At 33.5% G+C, this 18,639-nt stretch overlaps 1 protein-coding gene across 2 annotated transcripts; it reads right to left on the reverse strand.

Moving 5' to 3' along the window:
- Positions 1 to 3,389: 3,389 nt before the first annotated feature.
- On the reverse strand, positions 3,390 to 18,040 carry LOC100243718 (dynamin-related protein 3B). 2 transcript variants are annotated; one of them, XM_002269738.5, is made up of 20 exons: positions 17,405 to 18,040; positions 11,228 to 11,510; positions 11,086 to 11,114; positions 10,876 to 10,977; positions 9,428 to 9,496; positions 9,287 to 9,346; positions 8,837 to 8,950; positions 8,364 to 8,412; positions 8,099 to 8,208; positions 7,400 to 7,492; positions 7,144 to 7,236; positions 6,923 to 7,060; positions 6,607 to 6,720; positions 6,391 to 6,486; positions 6,186 to 6,228; positions 5,796 to 5,944; positions 5,536 to 5,682; positions 4,709 to 4,761; positions 4,428 to 4,527; positions 3,390 to 4,008 (listed from the first exon to the last, which is right to left on the reverse strand). In XM_002269738.5, the coding sequence occupies exons 1-20, from the start codon at positions 17,774 to 17,776 to the stop codon at positions 3,727 to 3,729; spliced, it is 2,496 nt and encodes an 831-aa protein (XP_002269774.2). In that variant the 5' UTR covers positions 17,777 to 18,040; the 3' UTR covers positions 3,390 to 3,726. The 2 variants fall into 2 exon arrangements, with proteins under 2 accessions (XP_002269774.2, XP_010645184.1); XM_010646882.3 differs by lacking the exon at positions 17,405 to 18,040 and adding an exon at positions 15,525 to 16,076.
- Positions 18,041 to 18,639: the final 599 nt, after the last annotated feature.

Consider the following 18,639-nt stretch of genomic DNA (forward strand, 5'->3'; position numbering starts at 1 on the left):
CTTTTTACCATATGTAATAAAATAATTTAAATTAGATGTGAGAGATTTCTATAGATATATTCATTATTAAAAAAAATATTAATTTGAGATCAATTATTTCATTTTAAACAATTTATAAATAATTTAGATTAATTAAAATAATATATAAAATCACAAAATATACTAATAATTTAATTAAGAATATAATATTAATTACTAAATGATATTTACAGATATCAAATATTTGATTATATAGATAAATTAAAATTTATTATGATAATTTTATAGATATAGATTTTCATATTCGAAAATTAATTTTAATAGTTAGGTTATTAAATAAAAAGTGGAAAGAAAAATATGTTTTATATCTTTACTCTTGATCCTCTAGGAATTTATTATTAGGGACTTATTTAATATTTATAAACTAATAAACAACATTTAAAGGTAATTAAAATTATTGACTTGTGGATGGATATACATTTGCCCATGAAGATTTTGAAGTCAAAATTTTTAGGTATTATGAGTTGGTATCAAGTTGGATAAAAAATAGCTTTGTAAATTGATATAACTTGTATATATTTCTATATATTTCATAGAAGTTGATGAGGTATCTTTAAATCACTAGTTCCAAAAAACATAATAATTAAAAATATATATATAGAAATAGTTTGTAAAATAATGTAAAAACTTAAGTAAATATTAGACTAACACAATCATGCATTAAAAAAAATTAATATTAGCATGAAATGATGTTTATTATCCCAATTTTATTTTTTTTAAATCCTATATTAAATGCTAAAAAAAGAGTAGGCAATATAAACCTGATGATAACATTATATGAACAATGGAAAATAAATAAATAAAAAATGAATAATACATATAATTAAATTAAAATTTTAATTAATTTCGGGTAGAGAAAAGGAAAAGGTTAATTCATCATAGTTAAAAGAACTAAATTGAATTTAATGGATAGTAATTGGCAAGTTAAAAATAAAAAATATGTTTTTAAGTTTTTGGATTAATTTCATTAAGACCTCCAGAGGTTTCATGTAAATACACTGTTAGCACCTCTATAAATGTATTTCATATATAAATTTTATTTTTTAAATAATTAAATTTAGTTTTTAGAAAATTGTTAAATACTACTATTTAAAATATATTTATTTAAAATCTCCCTAAAAAATAAATTTGATAAACAAAATAAATCCATAGGGGTGTTAATTGATGAAATTTGGAACCAATGGTGTAGTTTATTTACATCAAATCTTAGGTGTCAATGAAATTAATCCTAATTTTTTATATAAATTATTTTAATTCACCAATGAAACCATTTTACTTATTAAAGCATGCATGTTACAAAAAAAAATGATAAACAAATTCTTCCTTTTTCTATATATAAAAATCATTTTGTCTAATTTATTAATGGATTTTAATTGTCAAAATGTACTTTAGTTTATAAATAGAGTGAAAAAAAATGCAGTAAATTTTTAATAAAATGGAGGGCATATCTGAAAATAAAAATTGAAGGTTATATTTTTTTTTTTCACATTTTGTTTGCCAATTAAAGAATGAAGATGATTTTCTATTGTCTTTAGGAACAAGAGCATTTAAGTAGTTTTTAAAAGCAATTGGTAGAGTTGTTTAAATAAATAAATTTTGAGTTAGTTACTAAAAAAAAAATTCTATTTTAATTTTATTAAAAGTCTATAAATTCACTTTATAATAATTATTAAAATAACAAAATTACAATTAAAAATGAATTATAGATGTCTTATTTTTAAAATAAAGATATTATTTTAATAAATATTATAAAATATAGATATTAACATTTTATTAAAAATATAATCATATTTTTTAAGAATAAATAAAAATACATAAAAATAACTATTAATAATGTTTTTTTAAATAAATTAAAAACTAGTAAACTTCTTTTATTGTTTAAATTTTTCATTACATGTAGTGTTTTATTTGAGAATTTCATATAATAATGGTTTTTTACTTTCAAATTATTTTAAAAAATTATTAAATTTTGTTTAAACGCAAGGGTTCTTCCAAATGTGTTTTGATTGTAACAAATTATGGTTAGTGTGCTAATGTTGAAAAATCGAATTAAATTTTAAATGTAAATGGAGAAAATCAAGAGAAGAGTCAAATAAACCATAAAAGGATCCAAAGAGCACATGAAGGTCATTTAAACTAAATGGAGAACATCAAGAAAAAAGTCAAATAAACCATAAAAAGATCTAAGGAAACAAGATTAAGGGCAAGTAAAGGCCATTTAAGCTTAAGAAGGAACAATGAAAAAAAATAAAAAAAATAAATTGAATTTAATGGGTAGTAATTGGGTTAGAATTAATTAATTTGAATTTAAAAAATAAAAATAAAATATTAGTTATCAATTAAAACAATATTTAGATAAAACCAATTGATGGCTTGTTATAGTTTCACTCTTCACTCAATATTGTTGAGTTCATAAAGGCGCACACAATCCACTAGGTAGTCCCGATTTTACTTCTTTATTAGTCTTGTGCTTTCACAAAAACGCCTCAATGGTGTGTTATGAAAGCTCTTCATATATAGTTCTTTCTCATTCACTCCCTAAGCGATGTGGGACATTACATATCTAGTGAGAATAAGATAAGTCTGTGGGACATTACATATCTAGTGAGAATAAGATAAGTCTTTTACGACATTTAACTGCCATCATTTGAATAACCCATCCACCAAGCTTAAGAGCAGCATTATTATACCCTAGTAATTCCTCTCCTAACATGATGCTCTCAAGACTCAAAGAATACTTCAAACATAATAACAATATAGATAAAATGCCCAATTTTATGAGATTTATAGAAGCGGCTAGTTTCGAATATTTCTCAATGTGGTGGATGGAATCAAATATGATATAATGATATGTAATAGGTCAATAACTATCGGTCACGGAACATATTGTTATTGTCAACAATTTGTCCTTATTGATTAGGACCAAAAATTCCAAGTGTATAAACTTCAAATTAACGCAGGTTAAGGAAAAGAAGAGGAGTTAAACAAATCATATTTTAGAATTTCATTTAATATGTCCTATCATTTAAAAAATATTTTACATAATTATTTAGAAATAGAAATAGAAATAGTAAAAGAAAAAGGTTCATTTTTGGCTTTCCCCAGGAACCACAAATTCCCATGCTCACAAGACCCATGAAGAAGAAATGATATCTCTGGGTAAACTCACCACAAAACACACGTATTCACTGAGCCAAACATGAATCATTTTATCATCACTGATGGTGATATTCAATTACATACCTCAAAGAAAGAAATCCCTGCTATACACTGGCCTTCCCACCAGCTTACCGTGCCAAAGAAATATCCAAAAATCATCCAAGTTTGCAAAACCCATGAAACAACAAAAAAGCGGGAAAAGAATAATAATAATAATAATAGCAATTATTTCTGCAACCATCACAAGCTCCTGTATTATTCTCTAGGAGCCGTGCAAAACAATACATTTTATAGCCAACTATATTTGAGGAAGGAACCAAAAGGAAATATATGGAGGCTAAAGGAATGGTTTACATCTGGCGTAGCATATTCTGTTAGAAGAAAATATCCACTCCCCATCGAGCCAGCTCCATGTGGATATACCCACATCTTGTGACAAAGTTGGACAGAGAGTAATCGAATGAATATAATGACTTGATTACTACTATTGATCTACCACAAGGCCCTCGGACCATCTGCCAGCGGCTTTTATGCATCAAGTGTAGGATAGAGACCAGGCATGTAACTGCGTCCACCTCCATTGCTATCTGCATTACCATGGAAAGGCGATTGTAGCTCACCCGAGTGAGATGATTTACGGGACTTTGGGTTCTTAGGAGAAGCTGTGTAGGACTGGGTTGAACCACCGCTTGTGGTGTATAATGATGATGTTGGAAGCCCATGGATCTTTGGCAACCCTGTTGGATCAGAAGAACCTAAACTGTAACCTTTTTCTACTGTTTCAGCTTCCTGTGGCAATTCATCCAAGGTCTACATTGAAGAAAAAAAAATGTCAGTGACAAGGGAAGGAAATTTTTTCAGCTGTCTCTTAAGGTTCTCATGGAACTTTACCCAAAACTAAGAAAAGTTTAAGCAAATTGGTGTTTGATAACAAAGAAATGTCTGTAAAGTACAATCAGTCAATTACGGGTGTTAAAAAGTAAGTCTCCTTTTAGAGAGATGGAACCGTCTGTCACATTCCACCATCAACATGGCCCCTTTGACTTGCCAAAAGTTGTGGCAGTTAAAATTCAAAAAACCCCTCCCTCCCCCATTCACAAAACGAACAACAAACCGGCACCATTGGAGAGAGAACAAAATAAAAGGTCCACAAAAATAAGGAAATGAGATGATGCTCTAAATTCCCATTCCTGATACCTTCCATTGGATGCAAGAAATCAAAAACCTACCCGCAAAGCTTGTTGAAGAACTCGGAGTGTTTCACTAGTGCGCTTTCTCTTCATTGCCACCTCGTCAGGTTCCTGCAACATCTCTTCGAACAGGTTCTCTCTGTTTATTATCATAAGACCAAAAAGAGAAGCACAATCAACTCAGACAAGAGTATCGGGTGAGACCAGCAATGTTGAGCTTAAGTAACAATTCAAAGCACAGGCAAATTACTCTAGTCCACATTTTAGATATAAAACCATGAAAAGCAAGTCCAGGTAGTTGTTAATGCGCTCTTTGTTACCTGTAAAGCTTTCTAATGAAGACATTGTGAAGTTCTCTTTTTGTATGGTTTACCTGGAAATTAGTCGATGAAAGAAAAAGAGCTATCAGAAGTTGAGGAAACACAATCAAAATGAAATAAGGATGACAGAATAAGCAGCAAGGCATTTCAGAATACCAATGCTGAAATTTGTAGTCCTAAAAGTGTGCCAAAGTAATGCCGCATATTAACAATCTCACAAGCTTCCAATGTCTGAACAAATGTATATTGAAATTAAATCATTTTCAACCTACTTATGAGGCTCAGACTAGATTCCATTAACCCAGGCCTGTCAGGCCATAATACCTAAATAAATTTGTCCCATTATTTACAGTTAGTCAATTCATAAGCTTTTAAATTGAAAATGGATAATTGTTCAAGACAACATATATTCAATCATTTCATAGTATGATAAGAGACAGTGGTAGGAATAAACAGGATGCGGAGGGGCAAGTTTTCCATGTTGAGATGGATGGATTTTTGGCCGGTACCTGGGACAATATCAGCATGTATCATAAAAACCACACCTAGTACTACCCCTACCACAAAGATTCACATCCTTCAAAACCATTATAATTTTATTAAAGTCTTATTTGGGTTGATTCTCCATCATGACCCTCAACTTGTTAGTCAGCTTCATATCCAGTATAACAGCACATATAAAGGTCTATTTTCACCCCACATGAAGTCCTAATTAAAGTACCATACCTACAGCAGGATCTCATGAACTTCAACATTTTTTTTAGGTATAACAGAACATGAAAAGAAAAGAACAGAAAATGGTGAGCAGATAGGATTAAAACAATTACCAGGAAGTGCATGATGGCTTTAGGTACAGCATCCTCAATATTCTTCCTGACAATGTCATAATATGATCGTAGCAGCAGTTTAGTGACTGAAATTTCAATTGCCTCCTGTTCTGAATGGCTTTCCGAAGGCTTCAAGATGGTTGGTGGCTTTTAATGGGAAAGAAAACAAATCAAGTGCATGTTCATTAGGATGAATAAAAAAGTGAGATAGATGCATAATAGCTATAGTTGAGGCTGTTAAAGTGACATCAGGAATACACCTCCTTCAAATGGATCATAGAAATTGAATGTTCTACGCTCTGGACAGGTTCACTATATGTCTTGTTGGTTGAGATCTCTTTGGCCGATACACGGTTATCACTACCGCCGAAAATTGATGAAATCCCCCAACTTGAACCAGTAGTGCTTCCTGATAAACATCAAGAATTACAAAATTAGAGCACTTTACAATCATTATGCTGCATGTCATGTCTTACAAGAAAGATGACAAGAATTTGTGAATAAAAAAATAAAAAATGGGTGAGCTAATTTATTCCAACAACAGTGGTGTTAAACTGCCTTTCAAATCAGGTTATTGAGACTACTAAGAATTGAAAAACAAATACCACTATATAGCAGAAAATACATTCTTCAGAGAGTTAACAGATTACCAGATGATGTGAATTTTTCAACATCTGCCACAGGCCGAACTCCCTGGAAACATCAACACAAGAGCAATTGAACCAACTGAAAACTTATCAAATATAAAATTTTAACCACATCCGTAAGTCTGAAATGGTAACAGAAAACCTAAAACTAAAGGGATAATGCTGGCAATACCACATTTGACAGTCTAGCAAACACAAATATCCATACCTGATCAGCAACAATTCCATTTACTGGTCTGGCAAGAATAGCTCGAGCTTTCAAACTTCTTTCAGATGTTGGTGCCTTGTCAGGCTCTAAACCATCCTAATTGACAACAATAAAGAATAAAAGCTGAAAAAAATGGGTGATCTAACTATTTGCAAACTAGACCTAGAACATACAACACTTAAAATTAAAATGGCCAGCAGCACTGCATGCATTTACCTTCTGCCTGGCTACAGGTACAGGCAGCCTAGAGGACTTAATCTGTTGCAATGCCATCTCCACAGCTTTACTTCCACCAATAAAATTTGGGTGTGAAGTATTTATGTAGTCCATCTACAGAATAGAATTGCTTAGACTGAGACCATTGTCAAGAAAACACTTAACTTTGATGAAGTGCATACAATTGCTACTTTTTTTTTCTTTTTTTGGTTTGATAGGTGAGTTTATACAATTACTTGCAATAGTTTTTATTTTCAACTAGAATACTGCAAATGTCAACAGTTCAGAATGATTAAATATTTTGATTTCATCATACCTCCATTTCAATAATGTGCCCAATCATTGTCTCTGACGGTTCAAGGCCTTCTCGCAAAAAGTTTCCCATAACTTCGTCCATGCGCTTTCTCAGAATAGGAAACCGCTGCATTTCACTCACCAGACAGCGATGGCTTATCTGGAGTGGAATCACTTGATCAGTGTTAAAGATGCATATAATAGTGCCCCAAGAGCATAAAATGCCAAGTAAGAATTTTCTACCTTTACTAACTCATCATATATGAATCTAGCACACTGAAGGCTTGGATCTAACAAACGAGCTATTTGCCTTCTCACAAGAACTTCAAACGGCACCTGAAGATATTTTGGGGTTAGCACTAATTATATGTTAAGATAGAGATTACAAAAAAGGAAAATCGCATGCTAAATAATGGCAAAACAATTTGAAGTTTAGAAATAAATTCAAAATTTACTCAGAGAACTTAGGAAGAAAAAACAAGAGCCCTATAAGACATACTTCTGGCACAAATAATGCAGATCTAGGGCCGGTTGCATTCTGAATTGCAGTTCGAATGTCATCATCAGTCAAATCCTCACATGGATCCACCTCCTGCACAGATATTCAAATCTCCTCAGACTTGATGAGCTCATAGCAGCTCTGAAATTAGCAAACATCAGATTTACCAATAAAAAATTGTGAGGTTCTCCATGGAAGCTAGCTAGCTAGCTCAACCATGGAATCACACAGGATAAAAGTGGCAAAACTGCTACTAAACCCTCACTTCAACTTAACCTGCCCAACGAAAGACAAATATTACTGCATGTGAAACCCCCACAAAGCATGAAGATATTTTCCTATATCTTCACCATTATGTTCAGCTTAATTGCTTAGAAGATAAAGAGGGGGAAAAAAGAGTAAATATTGAATCTTAAAAATTTAGATTTAAAATTCTTGCTGTAAGATTTCATATTTCCTGATCCTCTTTCCTGTCTACTGGATAAAATCAAGCCTTCATCAATGAAAATTCCAGAACAAAGGTGGCACATTGGAGAAAATACTTGAAAACAGAACCATACACTCACATTTTAGTCAATCATGGAAAGAATCAAACAAAAGGATACTTGAATCAAGTACCCCCAACAGAGTGCTGCATTGGGCATCCCATTAACACAATCATTCTAACAGAAAACCCACACCAAAATCAAGAATACACACCTCCAGACTCTTCACAAAGATGGATTGGAAAATATAGTGAATGCGTGCTCCGCCTGACAACTCAGCAGTCGACATTTCTTCATTTTTTCCCTCCACCCTTGAAGAGAATGCTGTTTTAAACAATGCATTATTAGTTATATAAAATAAGCTCAAGTATGGACACCAGTAAGTATACCATAAGAAAGATGACATGATCCAATAACATTAAATTTAAATATAGGACAAGTCCGTAGAATATAAATATGGAAGGCAGAACCATGTTTACCTTCAGCATATTTAGAAAGAATGTTCAAGAGTAGAGCTCCCTGACCAGCCTATTGGTGCCAAGACATTAAATAAGAAAGTTATGCACCAAATTAATAAAAGAAAATCAGCCTGACCAGTAAAAGATCAACTTTGAGAAATAATAGAAAATGCAGTCGATTTAAGCATAATTGGAAGTTCTAGACTTGGTGAAAGACGAAAGACAAATTATTTATCATCTGAAAATCAATTTGCTTTCAGGGCTGCATATGATCCATTTAATATCATTGAAGACCAGAACAAAAGAAGTTTAAAAAACTAGAACTTTATCAACCCACTGTTCTGCCTGAAGTATGGCAGCACAATCCTTTATCAACTCCCCTCCCAGAATGCATAAGACAGAACTGACCTCACAACAGGAAATAAAATCCCAGTCCATTCAGTAAAGATCTCCAGTAAAATAGGGGCAATCTAAAAAATAAAAATAAAACATGCCTTTGATTCTGGGATTTCTCCAATGCTTGCATGCTCCTTTGCAACAGAAACCAGCGCAGAGTTCATACGCAACTTCAACCCAGGAAGCACTGTCTTGATATGTTGTACTAAAATCTGTATAAAAATTAAAATAAGTCGTAGTAAATGAAAAGTAAATGTGGAAATTATTAATAGCATCGGTCTAAAATTCACAAAAGTGCAGATTTCCAATAAACTTAAGAGGACTAGAAAAGAAGCCAGTCCTCACATGCTAAATGAAACATATGAGAGGGAGGAAGAAAGGGGGAATGGCTTGTATATCTGCAAGCATAAGAGACCACACAAACCATATGCACAATGGAGAAACATGTTGAAAAAAACAAGATAGAATCATATTTCAGATATGAATCATCTAAAAGAATAAACTCTGTTCCATGAGACACTCATGCAAGAGTGCCACAAATATTCTACCTGGTTCAACTTTTTTGCCAACTGAGTGATACCACATCGATCAGCAAGGCCATTATATACCTGCAATATCATAATAAATAGATAAACAATTTGCAAATGAAATCCAGGTAGAAAATCAGTTAAGGGACAGTATGATTGTACTGGACGACTGCGAAAGAACTTTTCTTCAGCCACAAGCGCATCTTTAACACTTCGGTTCATTATAATATCCTGTTACAAGAATAACATTAAACAGAAAGATCATAATCTTAGCCAACTTACAACATACTTGCTCATGATCATCAAGAAATTCTTGACATGTGGGATCTAAAATAAATATATACCTCAAAGACACTGGTTTATGCAAAAATCTACAAACTAGCATTATTATGTGGCACTTAATTGCCATTGGCAACCTCAGGAATAACAAAAATTCATACCAACAGCATGGAGATGATCAATTCCTTTTTCATTAGCCAGACAAATACACAGAGCTTGACAATCAATGTTTGTTGGCCAAATATTTACATTCCTAAGGCATTGTGGAGGTGATTTGCCTTCATGTCCATCTTGCACTTTGCCTAAGCAGTAATCCCAAACAAGAGATTGAATGAATTTTTAAAACTTGAAACGAATGCCAATGACGTGTAGCTTTTTTAATATGCAGAAACCACTAGCACTGTTTTGCAAGAGTGGAAACAACATGGATAAAATACTTCTCCAAGGAGATAAGCCCAGGGCACAAACCCAGGACCCCCACAATGGAATTTCTTGAGGGGGATGCAAATTATGTAGATCAATTTTTCAGCTACTGGGGGCAAAAAGGCTGATAGCTATTTAGTTAACATATAGTGGTCCAGTTCTCTAGCGGGTTGGGTTGTTGTACGGATGGTTTGCATCAGCTTTGCCCTTTTTTCTCTTGCTAGCCTTTAGGTCTTTTTTGTATACTCCATGTGTACTTGGCTGAGCCTTTTGCTAGTGCTATTTAATATATTTTCCTATTTACTTATCAAAAAAAAAAAAAAAGTGGCATGCGAGTAAATCCTAAAAAGCAAATATTGCTGAGACAATGTCTGAGATTCAAGAATATTATAAAACCAACCAAAACAACTTTAGTGACCAAAAAAATGTGAAAGAAAAAGGAAGGTACTGCATAACAAAATAAGAAACAATATATAAAATGGTAAAATAAACCACCAAGAAAAGGTAAATCATGTAAAGGGAATCCTAGTCTAGCAGAAAACAGTTGATGAAACATAAAGATTGAAAAGAGGGAAAGAGAAATCTTGCACTTTGTGGTGTTTTCAACAGTCCATTGCCTAAGATATTTCTTATTTATTTGCTGAAAAGAAAGATTAGGAAAAGATCATCAACACCAGAATAAATAGTAGATGAACTTTCATGAGGGAAAAATAGATGGAAGAATAAAAACAAAATGGCGAAATAAAAAAAATTTAAAGGGCAAAAAATCTACCATGTTCATGAAAGAAAAATGATTTAAAAGATAACACAAGGAACTCAACCTTACCCTTTGGCTGCCCCAAACCAATCATATCAAAAGGTGTATAAATAGAAAATTATCTTTCACTACCACAAAATTCCAAGATTACCTCTTGACTACGATTCACAACACCTATGTAACCAAGTCGAAGGGGAATCACTTTTCCAAGCAATAAATTGCGGGCATCGGTACCTCTGTCCATAATGTCCAACTGAAATTACAAGTGGGGTATTTGCCAAACCTCATTAGAAAATGATAAAAGCTTGCAAATGTTGCACAGGCATTCATAAGACAAAAAAATCAAGTTGATATATAGCACCTTTGTAATTACACCAATGGTCCGATAACCTGTCCACAGAAAAATATCACATGAAAGATGTAAAATCAGATCATGACCCATTTTAATTTTTCAACCAAATATACAGACATCAACCCCATGGAGGCATCAGCAGCAGACTTACCATCAGGATCAGCATTTCCCGCTATCTGAAGAGCATCTGAGTTGGCTAAATCTGAATTCGCCGGTGTAACAGCTAATATCAGACAGCTTGGGAGTTTGATATAGGACATTATCATTGTTCTAATTCTTGCTTCGATATCAGATGGCTGATCACCAACTGGAACCTTGGTTATGCCTGGTAGATCCACTAGTGTGATATCAAGGACATTTGGCGAGAATATCTTTAAACGAATCTGCTTATCTGAAACACCTTTGTTTTCTCCAGCTTCCCTATCTGTCTCAGCCTGAAGATGATTGGAAAGAATTTTGAGGGGGGGGGAAACTATCTTCAAAGTTTTAAGTATTACTTTGGTATACATGCAAAGCTTGAGATGATAAAAATAATCACCTACTTATTGAGCATAATAAACTAGTAGAACCCCTAACAAGCACAAACTCACTGTGACATAGAACAATGAAAAGAAGAATTAATTAAATACTTTAAGGATGGCATTTACTTCTAAATGCATTTAAAAATAATCATCTTTTTTTTCCTTTTGATAGGCAAAACAAGAAAATATATTATATACACCTGAAACAGGTTGCACCCATGTACACAAGATGCACATGATGCATACAAAAGCCACGAACAGGAAAGCAAAAGGGAGGAGAGAAAACAAAAGGCAACTTTTCTTTTGATAGACGAAAACAAAAAGCAACCACCCTCTCCGTGGAACAGTCATCTAAAAATAATCACTTACTTAAATTTATTATAGCTGCACTAATGAATCATAAAACTGTATTATTTTTGTTTTTATATGTTTATAATCACTTTTTGTACTTTGAATGTTGCTTGATTGATGAACCACCAACAATGTCTTCTCCTCTATGACAAAAACTGAAAAACTCCATATCCAAGTGTTTTTTAAGAACTTCACACCCTAGGTTGATTATGAGGAATTATTGCAGAGAAATAAGATATGACAAGCTTTAGTATAGCATGAAATAGTGCAAAACAAATTAATCATATTAAGGACACTAGCACACATCTCATAAATAAAAAAATTGGAAGAATAATAGTGAATTGTGAGGTGATAAATCTCACACTATGACCAACAAGAAAAGGAGTGGGGGAGACAACACAAAGATGTTTACTAGCTCCTGTATAACAGTAATCTTTATTAGCTCCATTTTTTGTAAACTTATATTTCCTTACAACCAGCACATCCTCTTGCAAATAAACTTGTTTAATTTTCCAATTAGTGGGATTTAAGGCCAGTGCCTGGCAACCAACTATAAGACATGTTCTGTGAGATGAATCCGGAATTGCAAACATCTCTATTTAACTTCAACACCTATCAAAAAAAAAAACAAAATCTTTATTTAACTTCAACTATCAACTCATTTAAAAATTAACCAGCCTGTGTCTGATACATTGTGCATTAGCAGTAAAACCAAGATATTTGTAGAAGAGGTCAGGAAGCGTAAATCTCTTGGGAGTGATGAGTGGTCTAGGGGTAAGAGGGTAATACAAATGGGCTTCAGAAAACTATAAGAAGGGGGTGTGATGATTTTCATCCTCTAATCCAAAACTTTGTGGAAACTAGGTTGTGGACTGATATTTTGTGTTGAGACCCTTCATGAGCATTTACTGATCAACAATGAAATTCAGGCTGAGCAACAACTACTACAGTCATTAGCAATGACCATTGGAATTTTTGGTTTCTCTATGCAGTGACAGTCGATTGCTAAAAAAATATTTAACTTGTCTGCCATATAAATTTCTTTTGATAGGAAATCTGACAGCTATACTGATATTAGGTTGCACTTAGAAAGATTATGAAATCATAAAATAAAATATATAAATCATTCCATTGAAACTATGTTGGGTTTAGATACAAGTGTGTGTACATGTGCCCAATCCTTCAAATACCCACATTTTTTAAAATATGGAAACTCAGCTGATGATCAATCTGGATTTCAAATTGACCAGCCTTTAGGAAGATTACTTATTTGATGATTTTTCTTTCATTTATCATTTATTAAAAAATATCATATTTACTTTATTTACTTAACAAATCCACACTCTAATTCCAAATGCTAATTTTTTTTATAAGCATGCATTGTATGTATAAATTAGCAAAAAGTGCCTAAAGCACAACTACAAAGGAAGTATACAATGGACACCAGACAAAGGAAGAATAAAAATAGGGAGAGAAAAACAAAACACTCCCTCCTCCACTCAGTGTCTAACTAATCAACAAAATCCACCATAAACATTGATGCCTCTTCTATACAATGCCTAATATATTTGCAAGTTTACTCATCCTGATTCTCCTTACCCTAGTTTTCCATGCAATCTAAATTCACTTCCAATGCCACTTTTTCACCCTAGTTCCCAATCCAAACTGCACAGTTTCTCTTTCTCCACCACACTACAAGTTCCCTATATAAAGTGAAATTCCTGTCTTTTTCACCTTTTTTCATAACACACTTATTTCTTGTCTCCCTCTATGCTGTTTCAAGAAAAGATTTTCTCTCTTCACTTTTCTGGATGCATAGATTGATGAAAACCATGTTCTCTAATAACCAAACATCAATCCTCTCAAACAGCCAATATCATGTTCAAAGAAAGAGAACCATATTTAACATGGACCTTATACCTGCACCATGCCGTCTCAACATAGATACCTTGGTCAAAATACAAAAGCCAACCATCACAGCATTGGAATGAATTTTCAGGACAACAAATAAATTATGAAATACGATTTACCATGCACATTATAGAACTTACTGTATACTGAATATAGTAATTTGTAACCCAAACAAAGACAATTGGCAAGTAAATTAGGCTTCTGGACATATAAATGGGAACGCACAAACAACTTACCAATGCTTCAGACTCATATGAAACATTTCTTTTAGAGGTGACACTTTTGGTACTTGTGACGCACCATTTCCTAGGACTAAGTTTCTTTATGAAAATACTTGACCTAGGTGTAAGTTTTTCGAACTTCGTACTTAATAGCCAATTAAAAAAATAATTCTAAGTTTCTTGAGTCATTCTCATAAATAATTCCACACGTTTATTTCACAAAAATTGTGGAATCCAATAAAAACAGGTAAATGCATTTTCCAACAGCGCATAACAACTAAAAACAAAATTTCTATGGAAAATGATTATCATCCAAAACATACACATGCCAAACAAGCATGCACATAATTCTTGAAAAAAAAAAGATCAAAACCAATTTGATGCATGAATAGAGTACATACAGCATTAATCGGACAGGCCCTCTCAACTTCAAGATAGAACAGATTCTAAATTTTCAACAGTTCTGTAGAAAAGGCATTGCTAGGTGTTTGGGAAAAGCATATGCTAAAAATATATCAAAATAACCCCTGATAACATTGTCCCGGGTGGTGCATCACAAGATTATAAGTATTTCAGCCTCCACAAAAACAAACTGTACTTCAATATGATAAGCATCTTTCTTCCCTATCATTTGGGACACCATTTTGGGGAAAACAAATTGGTTCACAAACCAGCCTTATTAACTCTTATCATGCAAATAGCTTTCAAACAGATGATTAACTTCACTACCACAAATGTAGCATCTTTACTAATACCAGAAACACAATTTTCCACCAATTTGTATTCCATCAGCACAAAAAACCCCAAGCCATCCCACTTCTCATATTTCAGGACATTTAACTTCCATGATTTAGAAGATGCTATTTCCTGTTTAACCATAAGAAAAACAAGGACAAGAAATAAAAAACAACCGCAAAATCTTCATGTTCTGTGCTGTTTTATTTTCTAAACAACAAAAATTCAACCCAAGTAAGCTAAATGGTGGTATTACAGCCAGTTCAGGGGATCCCTTAAAATAAAAAATTACAGGGGAGTTGGGGACGTTTCTGTTTCTCCCCCAATCATTGCAATTCTTTTCATATACTTTGTTTTACCAGCAACAGAGTAGAATTTCGCAATTCCAGTTACAAACACAACTCCAACTACCCACACAAATTCTAAACCAATCAGCTCCCAACCAATTAAAAAGGTCTGACACTAAATTTTTCCCTTTTCCTAAACTTCCTAAAGTATAGAAGGGGGAAAAAGAAGTAACAGATTTTGCCTCAATCTCACAAAGACAAATGAAAGCCAAATTGACACTTAAATTCAGTTTAGTGAAAAGATTTTCATTTTCTCCAGTCCCAGACGATAAAAATCATACAATTCAGAACTTCGGTCCCTTCCTCTTAATTTCCAATTCCAACCAAAACTACGAGAACTGAGCAACACACCAAAAAATCACCTGAATTTCGCGGTGGATCTCCAAGAAATCAAAGAACTTCTTCCCAGGCAAGTGTAAGAACTCACCATACTCCTCGTCAGACCCATCCGGCTTTTGCTTTGTCTGCAAGAGCTGCAGAACCAGCGGACGACGAGTACAAACGTCTTTACCCCTCAGCAAGAAATCTCGGCCAACCATGGCCTCAATGATGCTTGATTTGCCACTGCCCTGGCAGCCGACAAAAGCCACCTGAGGGAGCTCAATCATGGATCGGCAACTGAGCCATGCGAAGACACTTTGGAGCCTGTTCACTATTGGAATCACAGAATGACTGAGAGGAACAGCAGAAGGAGTTGAAGATATGGTTTCATTTGCCATATATTTGCCGAGATCGGAGTGAAAACCGAAAACTTAAGGCTCTTGAAGATTTTAGAGAGAGAGAAATGGAAGAGGGGAGAGAAAGAAAGAGAGAGGAAGAAATTGTGCCATGATAAGGTGTTCTGTAATTCTAATTTTTCTTTTTGGGATTTAGGTTAGGGATTTTTAATCATTGAACAGTGCATCCTGCATTGAGACCTATTAGGTTCCTATAAAAAAAATGAGGTTTGATAACATGGATTCGGTTTTTACACAAGATGTCTGCCTTTAAACACTTTATAAAGGTCTTATTTCTATTTTTCTATTCTAAAATTCTGTTATGCTTTTCTTAAAGATGAAAACTACAAAGTTGTGTTGGGGGAAAAAAGGGTAAATCAAGATCACCACCACTGTCCTCTGCTATGCCTTAAACTGGAAAGCTCATTCTCATCCCTAAGAACCAAACCCAAAATTTCATCAAAAATGCATTGTCATCCAAAATGTTTCAAATGCCAAACAAGCACCCATAATTCCTGAATGATAAATGGTCAAAACCAACTCAGGTGCATGAAATGAGAAAAGGATTCTCAACTTCATATGAACATATTTTAATATTTCATGTTTCTTGAGAATCTAAGGCTTTGCTTAGAGTTTGGGAAAAGTATATGCTCAAAATAATATCACAGAACCCTTTATACATTGTCCCTACAGTACAGAAAAAGATCACAAGTACCTTGGTCTTTAACAATAACAGTTTTACAGCTTCAAAATGACTGGGAGAATCTTCCTTTCTATTACTTGGGAAGCCACTTAACAAAATAAATAAACTTGACATACCAGTCTTATTAAGTCATAGCTTTCAAACAGTTTATTAACTTCACAATCACAACTACAGCATCTTCATCTAATAGCATAAACATAATTCTGCCCCAATTTGTTCTCCATATGTAACAACATAACCTAAGACATCCCACTTCTCAGTTTTCAAGAAATTTGAGGGAAAAAGAAATAATAAAACAAAACAAAAAATATTCATATTCTATGTTTTTTTTTTTTTTTTTTTGGTTTCTGAACAATGAAAACTCAAGCCAAGTAAACCAAATGGTGGCTTTACAGCCAGTTAGTAGGAGATTCAGTCACAAACAATTAAAAGAGGCTAAAGTCGAACATCTATTCTTTTCTTATACTTCATTTTCCCACAAACCTAAGAGAATATCGCAACCACTGAAAAGCAAAACTCAAGGAAACGGTTGTGATAAGCTTACTTGAGCGGAAATTTTTAACCAATCGATTCCCAAGTAATAAAAAAGACATTAAGATCATTGTATTTAGTGCTCTATTTCCTTTTCCCAAACCTTCCTACCCAGCAAACGGATTTCTTCTCAATTTCATTGAGAAATTGAACTTCAACTCAGTAAACTCGTCTTTTTGCTTCCACCGTCCCAACAACAAAACCTTACTATTCAAAACTGCAGACCCTCTCTTTCCCTACATTTCCAACACAAGACAATCCAAACCAAACACCAGATAGAAAAATGAATCACCTGAATTTCGCGGCGAATCTCCGAGAAATCGAAGAACTTCTTTCCAGGCAAGTGCAGGAACTCGCCGTACTCCTCCTCGGATCCATCAGGCCTCCGCTTGGTCTGCAAGAGCTGCAGAACCAGCGGCCGCCGAGTACAAATGTCGCTCCCCCTGGGCAAGAAATCTCGCCCAACCAACGCTTCAAGAACGCTGGATTTGCCGCTGCTCTGGCTTCCTACCACTGCCACCTGCGGAAGCTCGATCGTGGACTGGCTGCCGAGCTGCGCGAAGATGTCCTGGAGCTTGTTGACGATCGGAATCACGGAGTGACCGAGAGGAGCAGCCGAAGAAGAAGAATGAGTTGGATTAGAAGAGACAGCTTCTTCCGCCATGGATTTGCAGAGATCGAAGTGGGGAAAACCCTAGAGGCTGTGGAAGGTTTTAGAGAGAGGAGATGAAAAAGTAGAGAGAGAAAATAGAGTGATTTTCTCGTGAGGAATTTCTGTGGTTTTGAATTTTTAAGATTTGAATTGGGGTTTTCGGTTTTGGGCTTTTGTTAATTGTAAAGATTTAAACAGCCTGAGCCCAACCTCATACGAAGTGCGCTTCCACTCCTCCCAATAATCGAGATTAGGTCACTTGCATTTGTTCTATTCTCGGCTTTTCCATTTTTAACCTCCTTTATAAAGGCTTTCTTTGTTTTTAACTTTTTATTTCAATTTCCTTAAAGCTCACAACCCTAAAATTGTGTTTGGAAACAAAAATAACTTTCAACCTCATTTCACAAATTTTTTATTAAAACTAATTTTACAATCATTTATTCTAAAAATTAATTATTTTTTAAAACAAATTTTAAGGCTCTATTTGACAACTGTTTTTCAAAATAGTTTTCTACTCTTCAAATTAAATAAATAAAAACTAAAAAAATATGTTTGATAATCAAAAATCCTTTTTGATTTTTTGTTGTTAAAAAAAAAATATATATATATATATGATGCTTTTAAAGAATATCTTTTAGTTGTTTTTGTTGGTTTACTTGTTTTTTAGGAGTTGTTTTCAAAAATAATTATAAAAATATATATGAAACAATTAAAAATAAAATATTAGATATAAAAATTATTTTAAAAATATTAAAAATAGATTTAAAACTTTTTAAGTTTTCAAATAGGCTTTTGTTCTGTAAAACATCGAAAACAGTTTTCAAAAGCTATTTTCAAAAAACTGGTTTTTATAACTATTTTCAAAAACAGTACCC

This window comes from Vitis vinifera, chromosome 3, assembly GCF_030704535.1.
Source record: "Vitis vinifera cultivar Pinot Noir 40024 chromosome 3, ASM3070453v1".
Taxonomy (NCBI): Eukaryota; Viridiplantae; Streptophyta; class Magnoliopsida; order Vitales; family Vitaceae; genus Vitis; species Vitis vinifera.